General features: G+C 41.4%; 1 protein-coding gene across 1 annotated transcript; it reads left to right on the top strand.

Moving 5' to 3' along the window:
• The first annotated feature begins 478 nt into the window (after positions 1-478).
• On the top strand, positions 479-19,082 carry LOC135478174 (inactive cell surface hyaluronidase CEMIP2-like). Its single transcript, XM_064758444.1, has 15 exons — positions 479-770; positions 3,325-3,483; positions 3,838-4,007; positions 5,178-5,390; positions 5,962-6,164; positions 7,901-7,970; positions 8,820-8,945; positions 10,322-10,407; positions 10,801-10,929; positions 12,738-12,833; positions 14,263-14,425; positions 15,154-15,348; positions 16,891-17,108; positions 17,590-17,763; positions 18,788-19,082. The coding sequence occupies exons 1-15, from the start codon at positions 479-481 to the stop codon at positions 19,080-19,082; spliced, it is 2,589 nt and encodes an 862-aa protein (XP_064614514.1).
• The last annotated feature ends 1,331 nt before the right edge of the window (positions 19,083-20,413 follow it).

Here is a 20,413-nt window from a genome sequence, read left to right as displayed (position 1 = left end):
ACCCAAAATGTCAGCAAATTTATTATAAATATACCCTGTTTGTTATCACTATAGTATGCATGATCGATAAACAATTTACTCACATGACCGCTAACCGCTGTCATTTTACACTTGCATGATCCGGGCACCGGTCATTTCATGTAGTGTTTTCTGTTCAGTAAAACTCCAAAGTAACCAAATTGAATTCAAAACCTAATCTTAACTGTCTTATGTTACAAGACCAAAATGTAAGGCAATGATTTGTCATTTAAAAACTCAAACCATTCTTTCTGTAACTGAGTTATAGATGACAATGACGGTGCTTGCTATTTGTATGCATCTACATAAAAGTTAAATACAAATTTCCTGTCGCAAAACATAACATTAAACTTGTGAGAAATTGTCTTGTGATTATTTACACGAAACAATCATTTTGGTTGACGACTGGGACGCGAATGTCTGTTCCGACACCTAGAAACAGTGATGGCGCAGCACTGGCATGATATTCGCTTTCCTTACCCTAGGGGAATTGGTTTTTAATGATGGCCCGAGCCCCATCGTACTGACCGTGGAGTTCATCGACTTGAGGGACGGTGGAGCACTCCACATTGGCAGTGAGGGGTGTTATTACGAGGGCGAGGCCACTATCGTCTTCAGAGGGAAGTCCTTCGATAAAGACTACGACATCGAGTGCGGAAAGAAAGGCCTGTGCGTACAGGATGGCGGGATCCTAGAGATACACGGCAAGGAAAAGCTTTCGTGGACTTTTCTCAACAAGCACCTGTGGGCAGGTAAGGGACTCGGGTACATGTGCCTTTAGTTGAGATTACCGTGTATTGTGTGGGTTGAGTGAAAATTTGACTAATTTGATTGTTGCCCTACAGAGAATGTTTCATTCAAACGAAACCGCAGCCCGCGGGGTAAACCACAGACCATTGGTAAGCCACTGACGAACTTTCCCACGTGTGACTGCACACTGCACGCATGGAAGGCGGCCAAGTCTTCAGTGAAAGTTAAACTGTGCAAACGGTCGTGAACAGCGTATTGTCATCAAGGTCCCAAGAAAAGCAATGAGAACGCGGCAAAGTACAAATTCCTTGTCGGACGGAACCTGTATGTCCAGTGTAACTTCGACTGAAACACACCGCCTTTAGACACTCGGCCACTAAATTCCTATGATAAAAGTTGAATGAGATTATAGGCTGAGCGTTTTGAACCAGTCACACACGAATCCGCAATCTAATACCCAGTAGCTCATATATAGACTGAGTGGAGTATTTTTCTATTACTCGTATATGGCAAAACAGGAGTTGTCAAATGCTGCTGGATAACAGCCCTCTGTGCAGAAACTCCAATGGATCTCTAAAGACAAGTTAACTACTAGAAACCATATATCAGGGACAAAAGAATGATCCTCTGAATCCTGTTGTGATCTTGTCAATTTGTATAATACGAGCGGTATGATTACACTCATCGATTACTCGAGATCTTCCGGTAGCTGGAGACACGGCTATATGTGGGTTATATCCCCTGGTTATTCAGACTATTAAGAAGCAAGGTCCATAGAGAATTTTAACTGGAGACTTGAATGGTGATTTTATTCTAATATGAAACACAAGCCCAATGTTCAACACACATTCATTACTATGGATTCCTGGTTTAGATGATACAGTAAAAGCTCTCAACAGTGTTAGTTTATGAGTTATGAGCAAGAGGACAGCTTTGTAAATCGTATTTTGTTTTAGTTTGTAACCTCAAGTTCCTTATGTAGTGCTCATAGCCAGTGTTCAGAATTCAATCCTAAACTGATGATCTTCGCTTGTACACTGGGTCTAACCTAACAATGATGCAAGCCTCAGTTCAGCACTGAACTCACAATGAGGTTACTGTGCAAAAAGAATGCCTGACCCTAACCATTCCTCAAAAACTGAATGTCCCTAAAACTAGTTTGCCGAACTCCAAGCTAAATGATCACTCAATCCAGATGATTTGAGTGTCCTCAGGCCAGCCACCATCCAGTTGTGAATTCACAGCAGAATCATTCGCCAAAAACCTGAATGGTCCCTAAAATGCTCAATAAAAAATGGATGCTCTCAGGACTAGTTTAGCGAAACGCCAAATTGAATGATCCTCCTTTTGCAGCGAGCGTGGGATTTTCAGTTCAGGCACTGCTAAGCTTCTTAGGCCTAATGGAGTATACCTCCCGTTGGGTGTTGGAGTTTGGATCGGCTTGGGCTTTACCACCCCTCGGGGCAACCATCTATCAGAATGTTGTCAGCTCCTTTTATTGCCTTCTGAACTGAACAGAGAGAGATTTGATTGGCTGACACAAGAAAAACTCTGATCTGATTGGTCTATCCACACTCGAATGTTGACGACTGGTAAGACAGGAACGCTGCTCTGACAGTAATGGCTAAATCCCAGCGAGATTTTTTCAACTCTGCGAGTATTTTCTTCTGAGAGAATAAATGTTCTATATTCAGCCATCCTTCTAAACATTTCCAGGACAACTGCTCCCCGATGTTCAAAGTTTATTTTAAGACGACAGATGCTTGATGATGTTTCAAATTTCCCTTCAAAAATGTACAGTAAAGAGGCTCGAATTTTACAAAAAGTATTATTTTTGTCAGCAGGGCGGCTTACGACATGAGAGTGACAAGATGAAAATATTAGCTCAGTCTCAAAGAAAAACTGTTCCGTGGTGCAAACATTTTGCACACAAGGTATAGTAAACCGTCTGAATTTAATAGTTCAGTGGTTTACAATACCATGTTTGTTCACTGTTCTTTATGGTGAAGTGAAAATCCTCACGCAACCGTGGTTAGTTTACATTCACGATTTCCGTGGATGGTTCTAATGTCATTAAGTGTCCAGATATCGTTTCACCATTTCTGGAAGTTTTCAATCAGAATTTAATTAATTTAAGCATTTTTTGGGGGTCCTAATCTTTAAAGAGTGGGTTACGTGATAACCGTAAACTACTTAAACCAACCGTAGGCTCGAAGGCTACCCACTCGGCCACGGAGACCCTTGTCTTTCCTTTAACGCCGAAGTAATTCAGTATTTCTCTCACAATTAGATAATTTATGTGATTGGTGTTTAACACCCCGCTGAAGAATTCGTCGCTTACATGACAGCTGTCAGATTTGTGTGTGGAGAAAAAAAGGGGCTTAAAATCGCAGCTGAAAGAAGCCAGAACTGGATGTAAGCACGCGATTGACCACGGACAGCAAGTTTCATGAAGTCATGACTTCAACAATCTGAACCAGCCAGGCCCCAAAATAAATAATAATAATAATGTTATTATAACAGAACAAAAAACGATGCAATTTGCGTTTTTTTCAGGGGAAGATGTCAACGTGCTGACGTTGGAGGATAACGTCTCGTCTTGGGAGGAAGGGGACAAAGTCGTGATCAGTAGCACAAGTCGGGACATGCACGACGCGGAAGAGTTTACCGTGCTGAGCTGTGAAGACTGCATGTACAACCAGCTCAAAATCGGAGGTAAGTTAACAAGAAGAAGAAGAAGAATTAAAATGATGATGGATCATCGCTTAAGCGAAAATTCCAGTGATGTAAATAATGATTTCAAAGCATGGAAAGGGACCAGGCTTCGGGGATGTTGAATCCACCAGCAGAATCGTGGCTCATGTGGCTATACCCTATAGAAGACTACAGCATAGAGAGTAAGATCCGAGCGCTGACGAGTGTATGATTGTCAGCACATGGTCGCATGTAACCGGTATGGTTTAAGCAGACTTGGGTGAAAAATGCTATAATGTTAGTGATAATATGTTACACATCAGAGACCTAGAATATTCCACTCGAATCACTCGTTCCATGTTTTCGTGGTTACAGGATTAGTGAAGAATGATCACTACGGAGGATTTTACAAAGGTGTGGACATGCGCGCTGAGATCGGGATTCTCACACGCAACGTGAAATTGCGAGGAGAGATGGAATCTCAATGTTACGGCAGAAACTGGTGTAACTACTTCAGCCATGATACATTTGGAGGCCATCTCATGGTAACACAGCTTAACACATTCAGCTTCAATCTTATAAGTCTGCATTTAAACGATAATACTTTCTAGAGACTTCAGACAGATATATACGTTATTGTTTAGTTTTAGCAATAGCTTTAAGTCAGGACGTTTGTTAGGTACTTAATAAAGGTCTGTGATTTACTTCTTGCATTCTAGTTTTCTTAGTTATTTTGATTGGTGTTTTACGCCGTACTCAAGAATATTTCACTTATATGACGGCAGCCAGCGGTTATTTATTTATTTATTTATTTGATTGATGTTTTACGCCGTACTCAAGAATATTTCCCTTATACGACGGCGGCCACCATTATGGTAGGTGGAAACCGGGTACAACCCGGGGGAAACCCACGACCATCCGCAGGTTGTTGGCAGACCTTCCTACTTACGGCCGGAGAGGAAGCCAGCATGAGCTGGACTTGAATTCACAGCGATCGCATTGGTGAGAGACCCCTGGTTCATTGCACTTCGCTGACATGCTTAGCCCCTCGGCAACGGAGGTCCTTTCTAGTTTCCCCCACCCGCCGTCATATAAGTGAAATATTTACGGGCGGAAGGTTTACGGACGAATGCTGAGTTCGTCGAACGCATGTATCATATACCTCAAAGGGAGATAATCTATTACCAGCAGTATAATCTCACAGGATATAGTCAATGTGTGATTTATTTCAACAAATCCAGGCAAAGGACTTGTTTGACGAGGTAAAATCTTGAGCATGTTGGTAAAAGCAAAAACGATTTTTATAATTCCGTATTAAACTTCGTTTATTTAATCTCGTAACTTTGTCCATAGTTTGGCACACAATCTCCCATGGAGATGCCAAGATAAATGGAAGCGAACAGCCAACATAGGGCTTTGATTGTGACTTTTATTTATGTGGTGGATTGGTGACCATTACCAGCGTTTTAACAGACGTTATCGTCTGGTTGTAGTTAGGATAATAGCATTAAAATAGTTCCTCTTAAAGAATGTCAGCAAATAAACAAAATGTCAGCCAAGATAGTACCAAGAATCTGTCAAGTTGACGAAATATGTGACGTTTTGAACAGCTCAAAGGCTCCAAAATTCTCGACTTCTAATACAGCCGGGGATAACTTACATAACGGATGCATATTCGTCATACGAATGATAAATCGTTTTTATCCTTACGTCAGATCCTTATGGGAAGCAAAAGCGCCCGCCTGGAAGGTATAGAAGTGGTAAACATGGGTCAACAGGCGTTCTTGGCTCGTTACCCAATTCATTTCCATGTGTTAGGAGACGTGGGTGACCCGGATCTCTACAACCACAGGGTTTACGCCAAGAGTCTCTCAATACACCACTGCTTCAGCCGATGTGTCACAGTACACGGGACAAACAGCTTAGAGGTAAGTTCCATACGTACTGTGTCATTCTGTTGTTATATGTACCAGTATTTAATTGATAGGTGCTATATTCCCTACTTAAAACGCTTGTATTTATACGACTGTAGAGCAGGTTTATAAGTAGATAACGTATAAAACCACATTCAGAAAAAAATCACACGCTACCACATTAAAATGCGAACTGTAATCAGTTAACTTACGTGCGTTCACACAATTATTTCACTCCGCTGCAAACCCCTTTATATGAAGGACTACAACATGGATAATGGAATCAGAGACGACAAGGGGTTGGATCATTTGTAACCCGAGGTATAACGCATACCTTCATTTCTCTATACAAATAAAGTTTGGGTAACCATTGTGTAAATGACAGCTTTGGAGGTTTTTCTTTTGGACAGAAAAAAGAACACGCTGAAGGCTACGGCGCTGTCTTACCACGACTGAATTTTAAATATGACGTCTGTTAAGTATGGATGTTTGGAGTTTTACGTCGTCAGTCATATGTCGGCGACGTTCTGCACTATACATAAACAGACGGCTTCTTTAATATTATTCATAATTTTACGATATTTAGGTAAAGGACGTCGTTGGATACGATACTCTCGGTCATTGTTTCTTTTTGGAAGACGGGAATGAGCAAAACAATACATTCACCCACAACTTGGGTCTGGTCACTCGACCCGGGACGCTTCTACCCACGGATAGGGACGCCAACATGTGCCGAGGGATATTGGGAGCTGTGTGGCCTGGGTATATGCCTGACCCTGAGGAGTGCACGTAAGTGGGGTACTGACATTCAAGGTTACTCCATCAAAAGTCTTCGCTCCAAGTTTCTTAAGTTTCACAGTGAGCATAATTCTGTTGTAAGTAAATACGTACAGAGCGTCCAGAATCTCCGGGGCTCTGCTTCATGATTGTGTCTAATTCAGCTTAACCCATGGCTATGACTATATATCCATCGTGTTTGAATTAGACGGCCACGTTGGATATATGAACATTTGCAATCAAAGCCCAGCTGAGATGCATATTTTGTTATTGACAACTGATACACTAAAATGGTACACAATTTGAATACTGATTTCACTCAGTCGCCTAGAACATATCTTGCGTCTTCCAGTATCATTGAAAACTGTTGACTGATTCTTTTGGCATGATTCCGTCTTATGTTCGTACATTATATACTTTCTTAGTTCTTTGATGGTTGTTTATTTTTGTTATACGTCCTTTTGGGAATTGGTCTTGCGATTATAGATCTGGGACGATCTTAGTGGTTGACGGCTGGTATACGAATGTCTGGTTCAACGCACAGATTGGGCGTTACGTAGACAGGATACTAGTATATGCCTGACTCTGAGGAGTACACCTAAGTGAGGTGCTGAGATTCTACCACTTGTCCAGGAATACTGGGCGCTGTGGGCACAGGATAGATAACTGACCCTGAGGAGTAAACATAAGTGGGGTACTGACATTCTACCAATCGCCCAGGGATACTGGGCGCTGTGAGGACATCATATATGTCTGACCCTGAAGAGTACACGTATGTAGGGTATTGACATTCTACCACTTGCCGAGGGATACTGGGCGCTGTGGGCTCAGGATAGATGCCTGACCTCGAGGAGTACACGTAAATGGGGTACTGACATTCTAGCACTTGCCGAGGGATACTGGGCGCTGTGGGCACAACATAGATACCTGACCTTGAGGAGTACACGTAAGTGGGGTACTGACATTCTGGCACTTGCCGAGGGATAATGGGCGCTGTGAGGACAGGATATATGTCTGACCCTGAAGAGTACAGGTATGTAGGGTATTGACATTCTTCTACTTGCCGAGGGATATCGGGCGCTGTGAGGACAAGATATATGTCTGGTCCTGAGGCGTGCACGCAAGTGGGGTATTAACATTTTAACATGTGCCTAGGTGAACTATATGTCTGATCTCAAGGTGTCCTCTTCCACCGGGACAAGCTGCCCTATGTCTGTTTTTCGGTCGGCCATTCTTTTCACATTTGTCAGTCGCTTAACAAGAGTGTTGAATGTTAATTCACTTATATGACGACGGTCAGCATTATGAGAGGAGGAAACTGGACAGAGCCCGGGGGGAACCCACGACAATCCGCAGGATGGCAGAAGGCCAGCACACGTTTTCTGACATAAAGGTGCAGCCAACTTAACATGAGCCTGGATTGGAGAACCACGTTTTAATAATCAAGAACGAATTAGTTTGATGGGATGAAAGACAACAGCATAGAGAAAAAGACCAGAGTAGCGATGACAATGCAAAAGGAAGTTGCTTAGGATTGGCAAGAATCCTGGTTTATGCCTGCATAAACTGGGAAAGACAACATCATGGAGAGTTACGCACTTCGTCAGTAATTCCCAACTGCCGTAATTATGAGAATATTTACAAAATCCTATTTTACATGCATATGAATGTTACAAAACGGCATCAAGCTGTACATCTGCTGGTCTGCAACAAGTCATTTTGCCTTTCCGTACAACCTCTTGTTTCAGGGCCGTATCGACATTCTGGATTTCTCACCCGAACAACAACTTCATCGAGAATGCTGCAGGAGGAAGTGAAGTAAGTGCCATGCGCATATCACTTGCCTGAATGAATAGAATCAGTTGTATTTGAAATGAAGCGTTAAATGCGAAACAAGCGTTTATATTTTGTCTTTAACATGCTGTCCGTTTGACTGTGTTGAGTTAACTACGTTTCTACTGTGATGACTTCTTAACGGTCATCTATAGATGACTGTTAATCAGTAGAAAAGCTAAGCATGAAGTCAAGGCATCACCACGTAAATGCAAAAAGTTTACACAGGCTTTCTACCCGTTTGTCGAGATCTTTTTTTTTTCGGCAAGTAAGTCGAAAGTTGTGAAATCTTTTACATTTATATTGTGATAGCTCGACTTCATTATTGCCATCGAACCCACACAAGACAATGATTCTAAAATAGTATATGGTCAAAACGTTATTTTATTTTCACAACTGGAGTGCTAATGTATGGAGGGTGGAGGAGACAAGTCACCAGTGACAGTTGGCATCTCCATGACTGATGGTATTCCAAGGCACAGTTTCCAGACGAGTGTGTTAGATAAATAGTCACCAGTGACTTGATCTGCAGCTAAGAGAAACGTCGATATCTTCAACCCTCGTGACCGGGGTGGTAAGCCTGCCAGCACTGCCCAGTGACCCAGGAGCGTCTTGCCAATGTAGTTGCTGTGAGTTCAAGTCCAACTCATCCTCGCTTCCTCTCCTGCCGCACGTGTTTGTGGGTTGTGGGTTTCCCCCCTTGTTCTGTGCGTTTTCCTCCCACCATAATGCTTGCCACGGTCACATAAGTGCAATATTCTTGAGTACGACATAAAACACCAATCAAATAAATAAGAAAATCAAACCTGTCATATCAAAAAGTATTGATTTCAGGAGGCCGGGTTTTGGTTCATCTTCCATGAGCGTCCCACAGGGTACGGGCCGGGCAGTCTGATCCCATTCGCGGCTCTTAGGAGTCCCATGGGTACCTTTTACAAGAACCGAGCGCACTCTAGTAACGTAAGTCCACATTTTTACCTGCGCGTTTATTTATCCGTTCCCGTCAGACTGCCTACCGAGTTGTCAGAATGAAAAGCTGTATAATAGAGCTGTTATTCAGCTGATAGACTCTTTAGGCCGCCTTCGAACAGTTGGACTGACGGACGCAATTTTACTACAAGTGTATCCAAGAACAGAACATGAAAGAAGAAACTTTGTGTGCATTTCATTTATCTAAATATATTTGTTTTATGTAACTGATTGATCATTTACGCCCTATTCAAGAATATTTTCACATACACATAGTTAAAGTTGAAAGGCAAATGTGTGCTATATCAGCAAGATTTTGTCTATTCCGTTGCAGAACTGTTCGCTGGACGGTAAGTAACTCGTGATAGTACGAGATTTTGCGGGAATAATACACATATAGTAAAGTAGGCTATTCTGCTTAAAGCTGCATAACTACAGACAGCATATAGATGAAACGTGTAATCCGTATTTGCCTGTATTTTGCGTTTGACACACTAATGGCCAACGATAAATTTATATCCCATGATAGACAACAAAACAGCATTAACCCTGTTCGAATTTAAACCAGGAACTTTTGGGGCCTTAGACGCCCTTCCAAGGCCTGTTAAATTATCCCCTAAAGGTTTACTGAAAATCAGTATTCATTCACTTGAAATGAAAGTATACGTTTACTTTTGCAATGTATAGGTTAACATTTATCTTAGTAAACTTTTATCGGTGATGTGTAAAGGCTCACTAAAACATTTACTGAAACAGAAGCTGCCTAGATTTGTAGACCTCATTCATGCAAGCTGCAGCTGACCTATTGGCATATTTGCTTTAGGAAGGTAGTGATTTAATATACATAATTTATTATTGGCCCGGGTGTAGATAGCCAGAAAATTCTACTTGGTTACCGTAAGCAAAATACAATATTCGTTAAGAGTTATAATAAGCCATCAACGATACTTGGATACTTCGGTGGCCTACTGCTTAGAGGGTCTGCCTCGAATTCGAAGCCGGCAGACCACGTGAATCCAACCCAAGTTGGCCCATACCAAAGACTTTAAAAATGGTACTCGCTGCTGCCTCCATTGGCGCTCAACACTAAGCTTCTATAGCAAGGAAACATGATTGGTTGGCCAGGTATAATATATAATTATAATGCGACAGGTTAGTGTGTTATGTCCGGTGTCTTCAGTACCACAGTGGCGGCAGCAATATGGTGGCATGGACTCGCCCTGCCACAAGAAGACACAATGTATGTGCACGCTCCTAATGATTCCTCGTTGTCATCTGACTGAAATATTGCTGAGTACGACGTTAAACCCCAAGCATTCATTCATTCGATACTTTTTCGAAAGTTTTTTATTATCCTTCTCTTACAGTATGGACTGTACATTGACGACGGAGTCAAGATCACCGAGAGTTCTGAGTTAGAACCTCAGGAATATTTAGCAAGGCAACCTGCTGAGTGAGTCCAGCTGGATAGAATCGGTTATTTATTTGTTCATTTGTTTATTTATCTGATTAGTGTTTTACGCTTACGGAAGAATATTTCACTTATACCACGGCGGTAAGTATTATCGTGGAAGGATACCGAGCAGAGCCCTGGAGAAACCCATGACCATCCGCAGGTTACTCAAGCAGCCAGCCTGATCTCGATTTGAACTCACAGCGACCAGTTTGGTGAGAAGCTGGAGTCAGTAATGCATATGATTATTTTTATGGAATCATATCCGAAAATCATCTTTTGAAAATTGTGTCATTTCAAGGTGCGTTCCCCAACCACTTCTATCCAATGGGCCTGGGTTGGGACGTGCCAATCAACTTGTCAAACAATCCGTCATCCTGTTTCCTTGTACAGGTACTCTCCTCACAAAGATAGAGATACGTCCAAGCCACGCGTCCCTGCCAGGATTGAGAAGTTCACAACGTTCAAGAATAACCAAGGTATTCAGGCCCGTGGGGGCGATCTGCTGGTCACAGATTCCTGGTACGTAGTGATACAACTGTGACACATCTGGTGGAATACCACAACCACTGAAACATATATTCAAAAAACTTTCATTTTTTCTTTCGGTGCATGAGTAGTCACAACATTACTGAATGTCACAAGATTTTCTTCATCAGGTTAAAATGAAAGTAGAATTCCGTTTAATGGTCCATAAAGCACACCACAGAATAATAATAACTTGTTACCTGAAGAAAGCACGCTCAAAATGAAAAATGCCATGGTATTTGAAGCACAATCATTGGCACATTCCCCTATCAAATGCATAAGAATAAAAGTAGGTACCCAACTTACAATGCGCACTCGTTTAGTACGACATTAAACCCTAAGCATAGATACCTACATACGCTGCGCTTGGACCTTGAGATGTCGTAATAGACAAAGAGAGCGAGGTGAATACGAAAACTCATGAAGGCTATACCGATAAATTCTTTCTTTCCTCCAGACAATGAAGAGGTTAGACTCTGTTCGTGTATTTCAGTCTATCTTGCCGTGTACGTATACTGTGTTTAGTGAACAGTTCGACCAGCTCACAAAAAACATTAAAAATTCGTTTTGAAAATTTTCTTTTAAATAGTGGATTGCCTCCGATACACACATACACACGAACCTCCCCTCGAAATCGTCTGGTACTAGTTAGGCCATTAAGTCAGTGGGTATGCATGAATGTGGTTGATTTTCTCCAGACTCTGAACTCTATGGTCCTGACATAAAATAAATCCGGCGCAAAATGCTTGAGTATGGCGTGAATTACCCATCAAATAACGGAATTCGTTTACGATGTGTTTTTAGGTTTTCAGACAACTTAGCTGCTGTCCAGTTGTTCAGGTAAGACATGGTCGTTAAACCATTCTTCATTTTATGAAGTCAAATATCAGCATAAAAATAACTGATCCACCTGACTCTATGGCAGTAAAGACGAAACAACAACAGTATGTATGTAGATTGTCCGCATTCACAGCCTATGACAGGTAAAATCAGATATCACACTTTCCATTCGCTGTAGCTGCTGGTTCCCTGTTATAAACGTGATGTCAAAATATACTCAACAAAAATATAAACGCTGAGAAACAATTTTATATTGTTTTCCCTCAATTCAATATAATTAACTAAAAATTAGGGTATTGATTATCAATTGTGGCTTCCATTTCCACCAGATTTTCACATTTTAGGGCAATAATCCAAGATCTGTGGCAGTGTCAAAACAAAGTGTTCGGTAATCACAGTTCACGGTACTCAGTACCGCGTATGTCTACCGTTAGCATCATGAAGAGCGTGAACTAGGGTTACCGACCACTCTATTGTCACTCTGCCACAGCTTCTGGTCAATGCACTAAAATGTGAAAATCTGGTGGAAATGTCTGACTGGATGACGATGAATGCCATCAAAATTCCGAAATTTAAGATTTTCGCGCATAGCTGTCAAGGCAGTAAACGGAGTGACATAAAATAGCGGTATCTGGCTTGATTTATTGAGGACGCACCAAGACTTTTCCGTGTTTTGTTGTCTAATATAGGCTACCCAGGCATTGAACTCGACCATCGTCAGCTACTCGTAAATAAATCAAATAATCCGAAAGAATGAGTTTTTTTGGCCTTCACTGCAGATGAATATTTTTCATTCTTCATTTCTGGAATTAGGAAAAGTGTATTTACCATAGTCAGCAATTCCATTTCATGTGCGCATTTGGTACATTATAGCATATAGACGCTATGACAGAAGACCAAACTGTTATTTATTTATGGACTTCCCGTCCACATTTACTGATATCCTTGTTTTCCTTACCCAGCTCTCCATCGTTCCCGTACGACACCGGATCTCACCAGAGGGTGGAGAAATCGACGATCGTTGGTCACAGTAATAATGACGTCAGCGGGGACAAGGAGTAAGAAGTTTATAACACATATATATATAGTTTATATCATACTTACTATACCACTTCTAATCATCTTCGGTAGATCCAGGATCAATCCTTGATCGAGTCACACCTAAGACTCGAAGAAGAAGTTGTAACTTCCTCGTTTGGCGTTCAGCATGAAGGGGATAGTGCAACGACTGGTTGACCCGTATAATGGCTCGGTCGGGACGGCTTACTTGCCTTCGGTAAGTCGTCTCAGTGAAGCAGCACTAAATAAAAGAGCGGTGGAAATCCGTCCTGCAACAAGGAGGCACATTACACGTACATGCACCCTAATGATTCCTTCGTCGTCATATGACTGAAAAATTGTTGAGTACGACGTTAAACCCCAAGCACTCACTCACTCTAATCACTTTCTATTTTAGTAAAACCACAAAAATATCTTTAAAAGGTACACATGCATGGATACAGTATCCCAAACTGAGTTATACCTCCTTTTTATTTTGTGGTGTTGCATCACTGAAATATGGTAGTCCAACGTAAGCACAACTGAGTAGTATAGAATACGGGAGTACAGAAAAAACCTTTTCCGCTGACGTCTCGCGGACTGTTTTTTCCATTTATCATCGGGTTCGAGTCACGCGAGATCGTATTTTCAGTTTCTCCGACATGGAATTTCCCATGGTATAATAAGAATTCCTAAATAAAAGTTGATTAAGTTATCAAACAATTTAGAACAAAATGGCTGCAGTCATTCAAGTCTGTTTCCACCCTTCTTCGGAAATAACTAGGGTTTTATTTTCTTTCATAGGAATCGTCATCCGTTAACCAAAGTACAGCTGTATGTAAAATGGCTTCATCTTCAGTTTCCTCGGACAGAATTTTACTCCTGGCACTCCAGCCTATCAAGTTTCCTCCACCAATAAACTGTTGTATAAGTGAAACACCAATCCATCAATCAACGAATCGTAAACAGAATTATAAATGCATTAAGAAATTCCAATTCTAATGTGGTCTAATGAATCGTACTCCCTAAATTTAACAGAAAGTCTGTCGTCTGAGGGATGCTTGTATCTATTCTGTTATTACAGCAGATTATTCTTTTACAGACAGCAAAAACATTCCATTAAATCAACATGAAGTGTTATATTAAACTGAGGATATTATGTTGAATATGACACAGTATTGTGTTATAATAGCAGAATACATTCAAACATCACCAGACACTCTGACCAATTTTTCAGTTATATTTAGCAGATTGTTTTAGTATGTGGTAGTGTATGACGCCAGCGATGTCACAACTGTTTCTTTTTGTCCATTTATCATAAAGCTTTTATTTGAACTTAAATACAAGAATTTTACCAACAGTGAAACGCACAAGTGCAGAAAGCCTGATGTAACATACACCAGATATTCCGCGGCTCCAATAAAAGTAATGTAACACCTTGTTTTTCAGTGCGGATGGTGTGCAGTTCTTCCAGGGCCCAATTACCATCACAAATTGCAGCTTTTACGATTTTTATACATCTGACGCCGCCATTACCTTCATGGAAGGCGTGGACGCCGAGGGACACATGAGTGTTCTCAGTTCCGTTTCCAATCTTAGGTTTGGTCACGAGGTATGTTCTCAGTTCTTTTGTCTAATCTGTTCTCAGTTCTGTCTTCATTCTTAGGTTTCGTCATTAGGTTAGTTCTACTCCTGTTTCCATTCTTAGGTTTGGTAACGAGGTATGTTCTTAGCTCTGTTGCCAATATTAGGTTTGGTCACGAGTTACGTTCTCAGCTCTGTTTCCAATATTGGATTTGGTCACGAGGTACGTTCTCAGCTCCGTTGCTAATATTAGGTTTCGTCACGAGTTACGTTCTCAGCTTTGTTTCCGATATTTGATTCGGTCACGAGGTACGTTCTCAGCTCCGTTGCTAATATTAGGTTTGGTCACGAGGTACATTCTCAGCTCTGTTTCCAATCTTGGGTTTAATTACGAGGTAAGTTCTTAGCTCTGTTTCCAGTGTTAGTTGTGGCTGAGGTAAGTTCTCAGTTCTGTTGCCAATCTTAGGTTTTCTCACAAGGCGCATTGTTAATTCTGTTTCCAATCTTTGGTTTGACCACGAGGTAAGCTTCAAGTTCTGTTTCTAAAGTTCTGGATCCGAATTCTCAATTCTACATTCAAACTAAATCAATAATTATATCCCTCCTCCAAGCCCGAAGTAAATAATAAGAAATTAAAATGATAAGAAAGGGAGAAACAAACTGGACCTACATATTACAAATCGATTAGTATTAATCAAAGTTTGATTGAAAACATCTGGTTTGGTATTTTATTGCACAAAAGCTATACTTTTGCAGACTAGACGCTTTTCTATTGGCCGAGAGCCGACCAATGACGGTGAGAGGACACGGATTCTGCTGGATGAGGACGGGTCCTTATCCGGATACTCCGAAGCCTACATCATGAACAAAAACAACTGGATCAGCAGACATGCCGGATGTATCCAGAGCAAGGATTGTGGCTGTGCTGTTTGTAGTGGAAATTATGGCTCGGTAAGATACGAGACTTGTAAATCGGTAAGATTCGGGAATTGCTTTTCGGTAAGACACAGAACACTAGAGTGAAAAAATACAGAAATTGTGTGTATAGTAACTCATTGAGGAATACTAACTTTTTGAATACTAACTAATCGTGATTCCATGGATAAGATACACGCATTTTGCTTCGTTAAGATACCAGAAGTATATTGCTGACGAGACACATGTGGTTCCTTAAAATACCAGGAGGATATTGCTAAAGAGACACATATGGTTTGTTAAGATACCAGGAGGATATTGCTCATGGGACGTTTCTGCTTCTTTAAGATACCCGAAAGATATTAGTCATGAGAGACTTGTGGTTCGTCAAAATACAGGATGAATAGGCTAATGAGACATGATAAGCCAAGATACCAGAAGGATACTGCTCATGAGACACTTGTGTTTCGTTAAGATACGGAAATGTAACTCAGTAAATACTCTTGCTACCCGCTGGGAAGATTGATAATTCCAGTAGCTAAACAGAGGTACAGCACAGACAGAAAAAACAGGGAAGCGACGACAGTGTGATAGCTGGCAATAGATCATTCGCAACCGGTGAAATACGAATGTTAGGGTTTTATTCTAACTGTAAATGAAAATGCTTAAACAGTAGCAAATTTACTCGCGCCTCATAACATGACTGAAGCAGAACTAGGTAAAAGAATTGCAAAGTTGCAATTTATTAGACGTCACTGGTCTAGAATTACTCAAAATGCTGTGCTGTAATCACATTTGATATACAATCACTTTTAACACTCAAAAAACAAAAGAACCATGCGCCTGTAAAAGATGAAGTAAATATTTTAGCATTATATACGCCACGACTATTCCTTTTCAGTGAGATACACGTGTACTGGTGCAGATGTCTACACGTAACATACAGATATAACAGCGTATTGATGTGTATTTATTTATTTGATTGGTGTTTTACGCTGTACTCAAGAATATTTCACTTATACGATGGCTGCATTATCGTTATCAACCAGCATTATGGTTGGAGGAATCACAGCAGAGCCGGAGGAAACTCACGACCATCCGCAGGCTGTGGCAGACCTTCCCACGTACGGCCGGAGAGGGAGGCAGCATGAGGACTTGAACTCACAGCGACCGCATTGGGAGAGGCTCCTGGGCCATTACCGTGCGCTAGCACGCGAAGCAACTGAGCCACGGAGGCCCCTACTGATGTGTATATCTCGTGTTAGGATTACGAGATGCGAGGGTACACAATGAAACAAAATATTTCGTCTCCCTAAAAAGTTGCCTGCTGTGAAATCGACAAGATACCTGCATTATTTCAGATGGATGTTTGGTACATAAAGGTTTACGGTTGGCTGAAATATGTCTATGGAACAGTCTGCTGAGGTTTTCGACGTGGCGTTTCAGTGAGGCAGCACTGAGAATAAGCCTGTATTCCGCCTATCCATATACAAGAGGACGTCGTCGTCATATAATCGAAACAAGCGAGAAAGTACCACCAAATTGCATTTTTAAAAATAGCTCCGTTTTTTCCGTTAGCTATTCGTGCGAGCCGACGTGGGGAAATATCAGCAGATGAAGGTCTGGAGGAATGAAGTGCCCGGGAGCCCATTAGAGCTGGATGGCATCCCCGTAGGTAAAGAAGCGGACATGAGAACGGAGTTCCACCCTAACGTTATCCGGAACAAGGGCTATATGATGAGCTGGGGATGGAGCCTCCCCCACGACATCACCTTCTACCCGGTCGTCTTTGATGAGTAAGTACAGTTTTATATTTAAAGTAATTCTTTTGTAGACTTAATCAGCGTATTTCCCAATGTGCCTCGCTCCCTTGACTGACTAGAGAATTGCTATCTTTGCTGGACTGGCTTGGAGGTCATCTTGATTTTTCAAATTCTTCTAAAATTTCAAAATAGTTCAAAATAGTCTTCTTAGTTGCCGTTATACTGTGACAGTCCATACTGTCAAAGAATACTGTAAAGTATCCAGCCGTAGACACCAGACATGGCACACCACCCAGTCACAATATACTGATCCCGAAGCAACCAATCTTGCATAAAGTCTTCGGAATGACCTGAAACTATTTTGAATCCGGTTCTCGCAACTTGCGGCCCTAGAAGAAGCAAGCACGAGCTGGGCTTGAACCTATAGTGACCGCATTGGTGAAAGGTTCCTGCGTCATTGCGCCGCACTGGCAAGTTAAATCGCCTTTCTAAAATCTGTACGTTTTGTTTCTAGGGATGATTTCTTAACGGTCGGGATATGCATCAAAGCATTGCACGATTTTAACGTTTTCTGGGAGCTGGAGAACGACAAAGGGGAGATAATCGAGACTCTGCGATACTTTGAAGGAGCATCGATGCAAGAGATATACGACCAAGATGACCAGTATTATCACGACGCTGAGACTGGGTATGTTATCTTGCCATTATTGTCAGTTGTATATTTATTTATTTGATCGGCATTCTGAATAAGCCCATGATACAGTATAGGGGTCAAAGAAAATACAAATCATCGTATTTATTTATTTGATCGTTGCTTTACGGTGGTCGTTCTCAAGAGTATTTCACTTATACGACGACAGGCAGCAACATGTTGTGAGGAAACATGGCAGAGCGCGGGGGGAAGAAACGACCATCTGCAGGTTGCTGACACTACGACACGTACGATCGGATACGAAGCCAACATTCTTTGACAACGGCGTGAAACACCAATGAAATAAATACCTGTACATAGGAAACTTGTATATACTTGTATGTATATATATATATATATATATATATATATATATATATATATATATATATATATATATATATATATATATATATATATATATATATATATATATATCATAAATAACATGTATCAGGCATGCACTGCAGCAGCGTCACAACAGAAAATTATGTGTTTGTCATACGATCTGAACACCTTTGTGTAATCCGTCAATCTTCTATTAGGTCATGGAGTCAAATTCTGTGAGGTTAATGATTCACATTCTGTAATGTCACAGAATCAAATACTATTAGATCATAGAATAACATCCCAACGCGGTAACGCTAAGGCTGTTATACCTTCGATGTGAATTTAAAAACAGGACCTCGATAGTAGTGAGGTGATGAGAGGTGATGGGCACCTGTGAAAAGTCGTCTCATACCCTAGGTCAAATACATTAGGGGAATACAATAGATTTCCACTAAGCTCAGCAATATTAATGAGGTGACCTGTTCGAATCCATCACTTTCCAGGGTTCAGTATGATTTTATGTCAAGATGCGCTTTTTTTCTGGGGTGTTGCTTAGCCTTGTCTTTGTTTTGAATATATATCACAGGCATGATAGACGTTGAATAGGTACAACAGTGAGAAAAGGAAGTCATACAGCAAAACGCGCTGCTACATCTCCCGGTATATAGTTATTATCCCAATTGTTTTACAGGATTTTATTTTTTAACGTAAAAGCAAAGTACCCGAGGCACGAGCATTACGCCTACTGCTCCCACCGTGGATGTGAAAGAATGCACTTCATGTACCACGGTCCCACCCCCACCCAGGACTGCATATGGAAGGCTTACCCCAAGTACGAGGTCAAGGAAGTGGTCGGTGAGACCGTCCCAGGCTTGCTTATGCCATTTGATAGCGCTGACCACGCCCATACCCAAAGCCGCGCCCAAAACCATCAATCAAACAGGAGGAAGGCGGGGTCCAAGTCACCATATGTGTTTCCTGGTTGATTATGAGCGAAGAAGTTTGGCTGAGATAAGAAGGTGTTGTGTGAAACATGTGGCCAATTGAAATAATGGAGTGTGCTTTTTTTGGCAGAAAACTGCTGTTTTACTTTTGAAAGTTGACCGTTGTTTAGTGACTTTGTGTAGTTGATTGCTGTTTTGTGACTTTTCGCAATCTTCAACAGTGTGCTTTAGTTCATGTTTTTCAGAACCAGAAATAAACATCAAATGTAAGCTCTTGAGACAACTCAAGATCTTTTTACCCACATTTGTTTCATTGTTTCCCCATGTAGGTACATGTAAAGGTTGCTGTTCCATGAAGTATTGACTCAGCAGTGAGGTCGCGTGTTCGAACCCAGCTCTCGTTGTTTCACTTTTGGCTTGAAGTCAAGACGTTTGCTATATATCTGACAAAAAGGTCGGTGGCGTAGTAACCCAAATATAAACCTATCCTGGCCCTAGTCTAACTCTGACATAACCCTGATCTAACTCTAACTAACCCTAAATTAACCCTAACGTGGCTCTAGTCTAACATAACCCCAACCTAATTCTAGTCTAACCCTAACATAACCCTAGTCTAGCCCTAACCCTAACCGTAGTTTACCCAAAAATAAACCTAACCTAGCCCTAGTCTAACCCTGACATAACCCTAGTCTAACCATAACCCTAACCGTAGTTTACCCAAACATAACCCTAACCGTAGTTTAACACAAACATAACCCTATTCTAGCCCTAACCCTAACCGTAGTTTACCCAAAAATAAACCTAACCTAGCCCTAGTCTGACCCTGACATAACCCTAGTTAACCATAACCCTAACCGTAGTTTACCCAAACATAACCCTAACCTAGCCCTAGTCTAACCCTGACATAACCCTAACCCTAACCGTAGTTTAATCCAAACATAACCCTAACCTAGCCCTAGTCTAATCCTGATGTACCCCGATCTAACTCTAACTAAACCTAAATTAACTCTAACCTAGCTCTACTCTAACATAGCCCTAATCTAGCTTTAGTTTAACATAACCCTAACCTAGCCCTAGTCTAACCCTAACATAACCCGTGTCTAACCCTAACCCTAACCGTAGTTTACCCAAACATAACCCTAACCTAGCCCTAGTCTAACCCTAACATAACCCTAGTCTAGCCCTAACCCTAACCGTAGTTTACCCAAACATAACCCTAACCTAGCCCTAGTCTAACCCTAACATAACCCGTGTCTAGCCCTAACCCTAACCGTAGTTTAACACAAACATAACCCTAACCTAGCCCTAGTCTAACCCTAACATAACCCGTGTCTAGCCCTAACCCTAACCGTAGTTTACCCAAACATAACCCT

The sequence above is a fragment of the Liolophura sinensis genome, chromosome 11 (genome assembly GCF_032854445.1).
Source record: "Liolophura sinensis isolate JHLJ2023 chromosome 11, CUHK_Ljap_v2, whole genome shotgun sequence".
Lineage (NCBI taxonomy): Eukaryota > Metazoa > Mollusca > Polyplacophora > Chitonida > Chitonidae > Liolophura > Liolophura sinensis.
Note: the sequence above shows the minus strand (reverse complement) of the source record. Positions and strands in the feature narration are given on the sequence as shown.

Coding starts and splice junctions, on each gene's coding strand:
- LOC135478174 (XM_064758444.1), top strand. CDS start 479: ATGATATTCGCTTTCCTTACCCTAGGGGAATTGGTTTTTAATGATGGC. Junction 6,165..7,900: donor CCTGACCCTGAGGAGTGCAC/GTAAGTGGGGTA, acceptor CTCTTGTTTCAG/GGCCGTATCGACATTCTGGA. Junction 7,971..8,819: donor ATGCTGCAGGAGGAAGTGAA/GTAAGTGCCATG, acceptor TATTGATTTCAG/GAGGCCGGGTTTTGGTTCAT.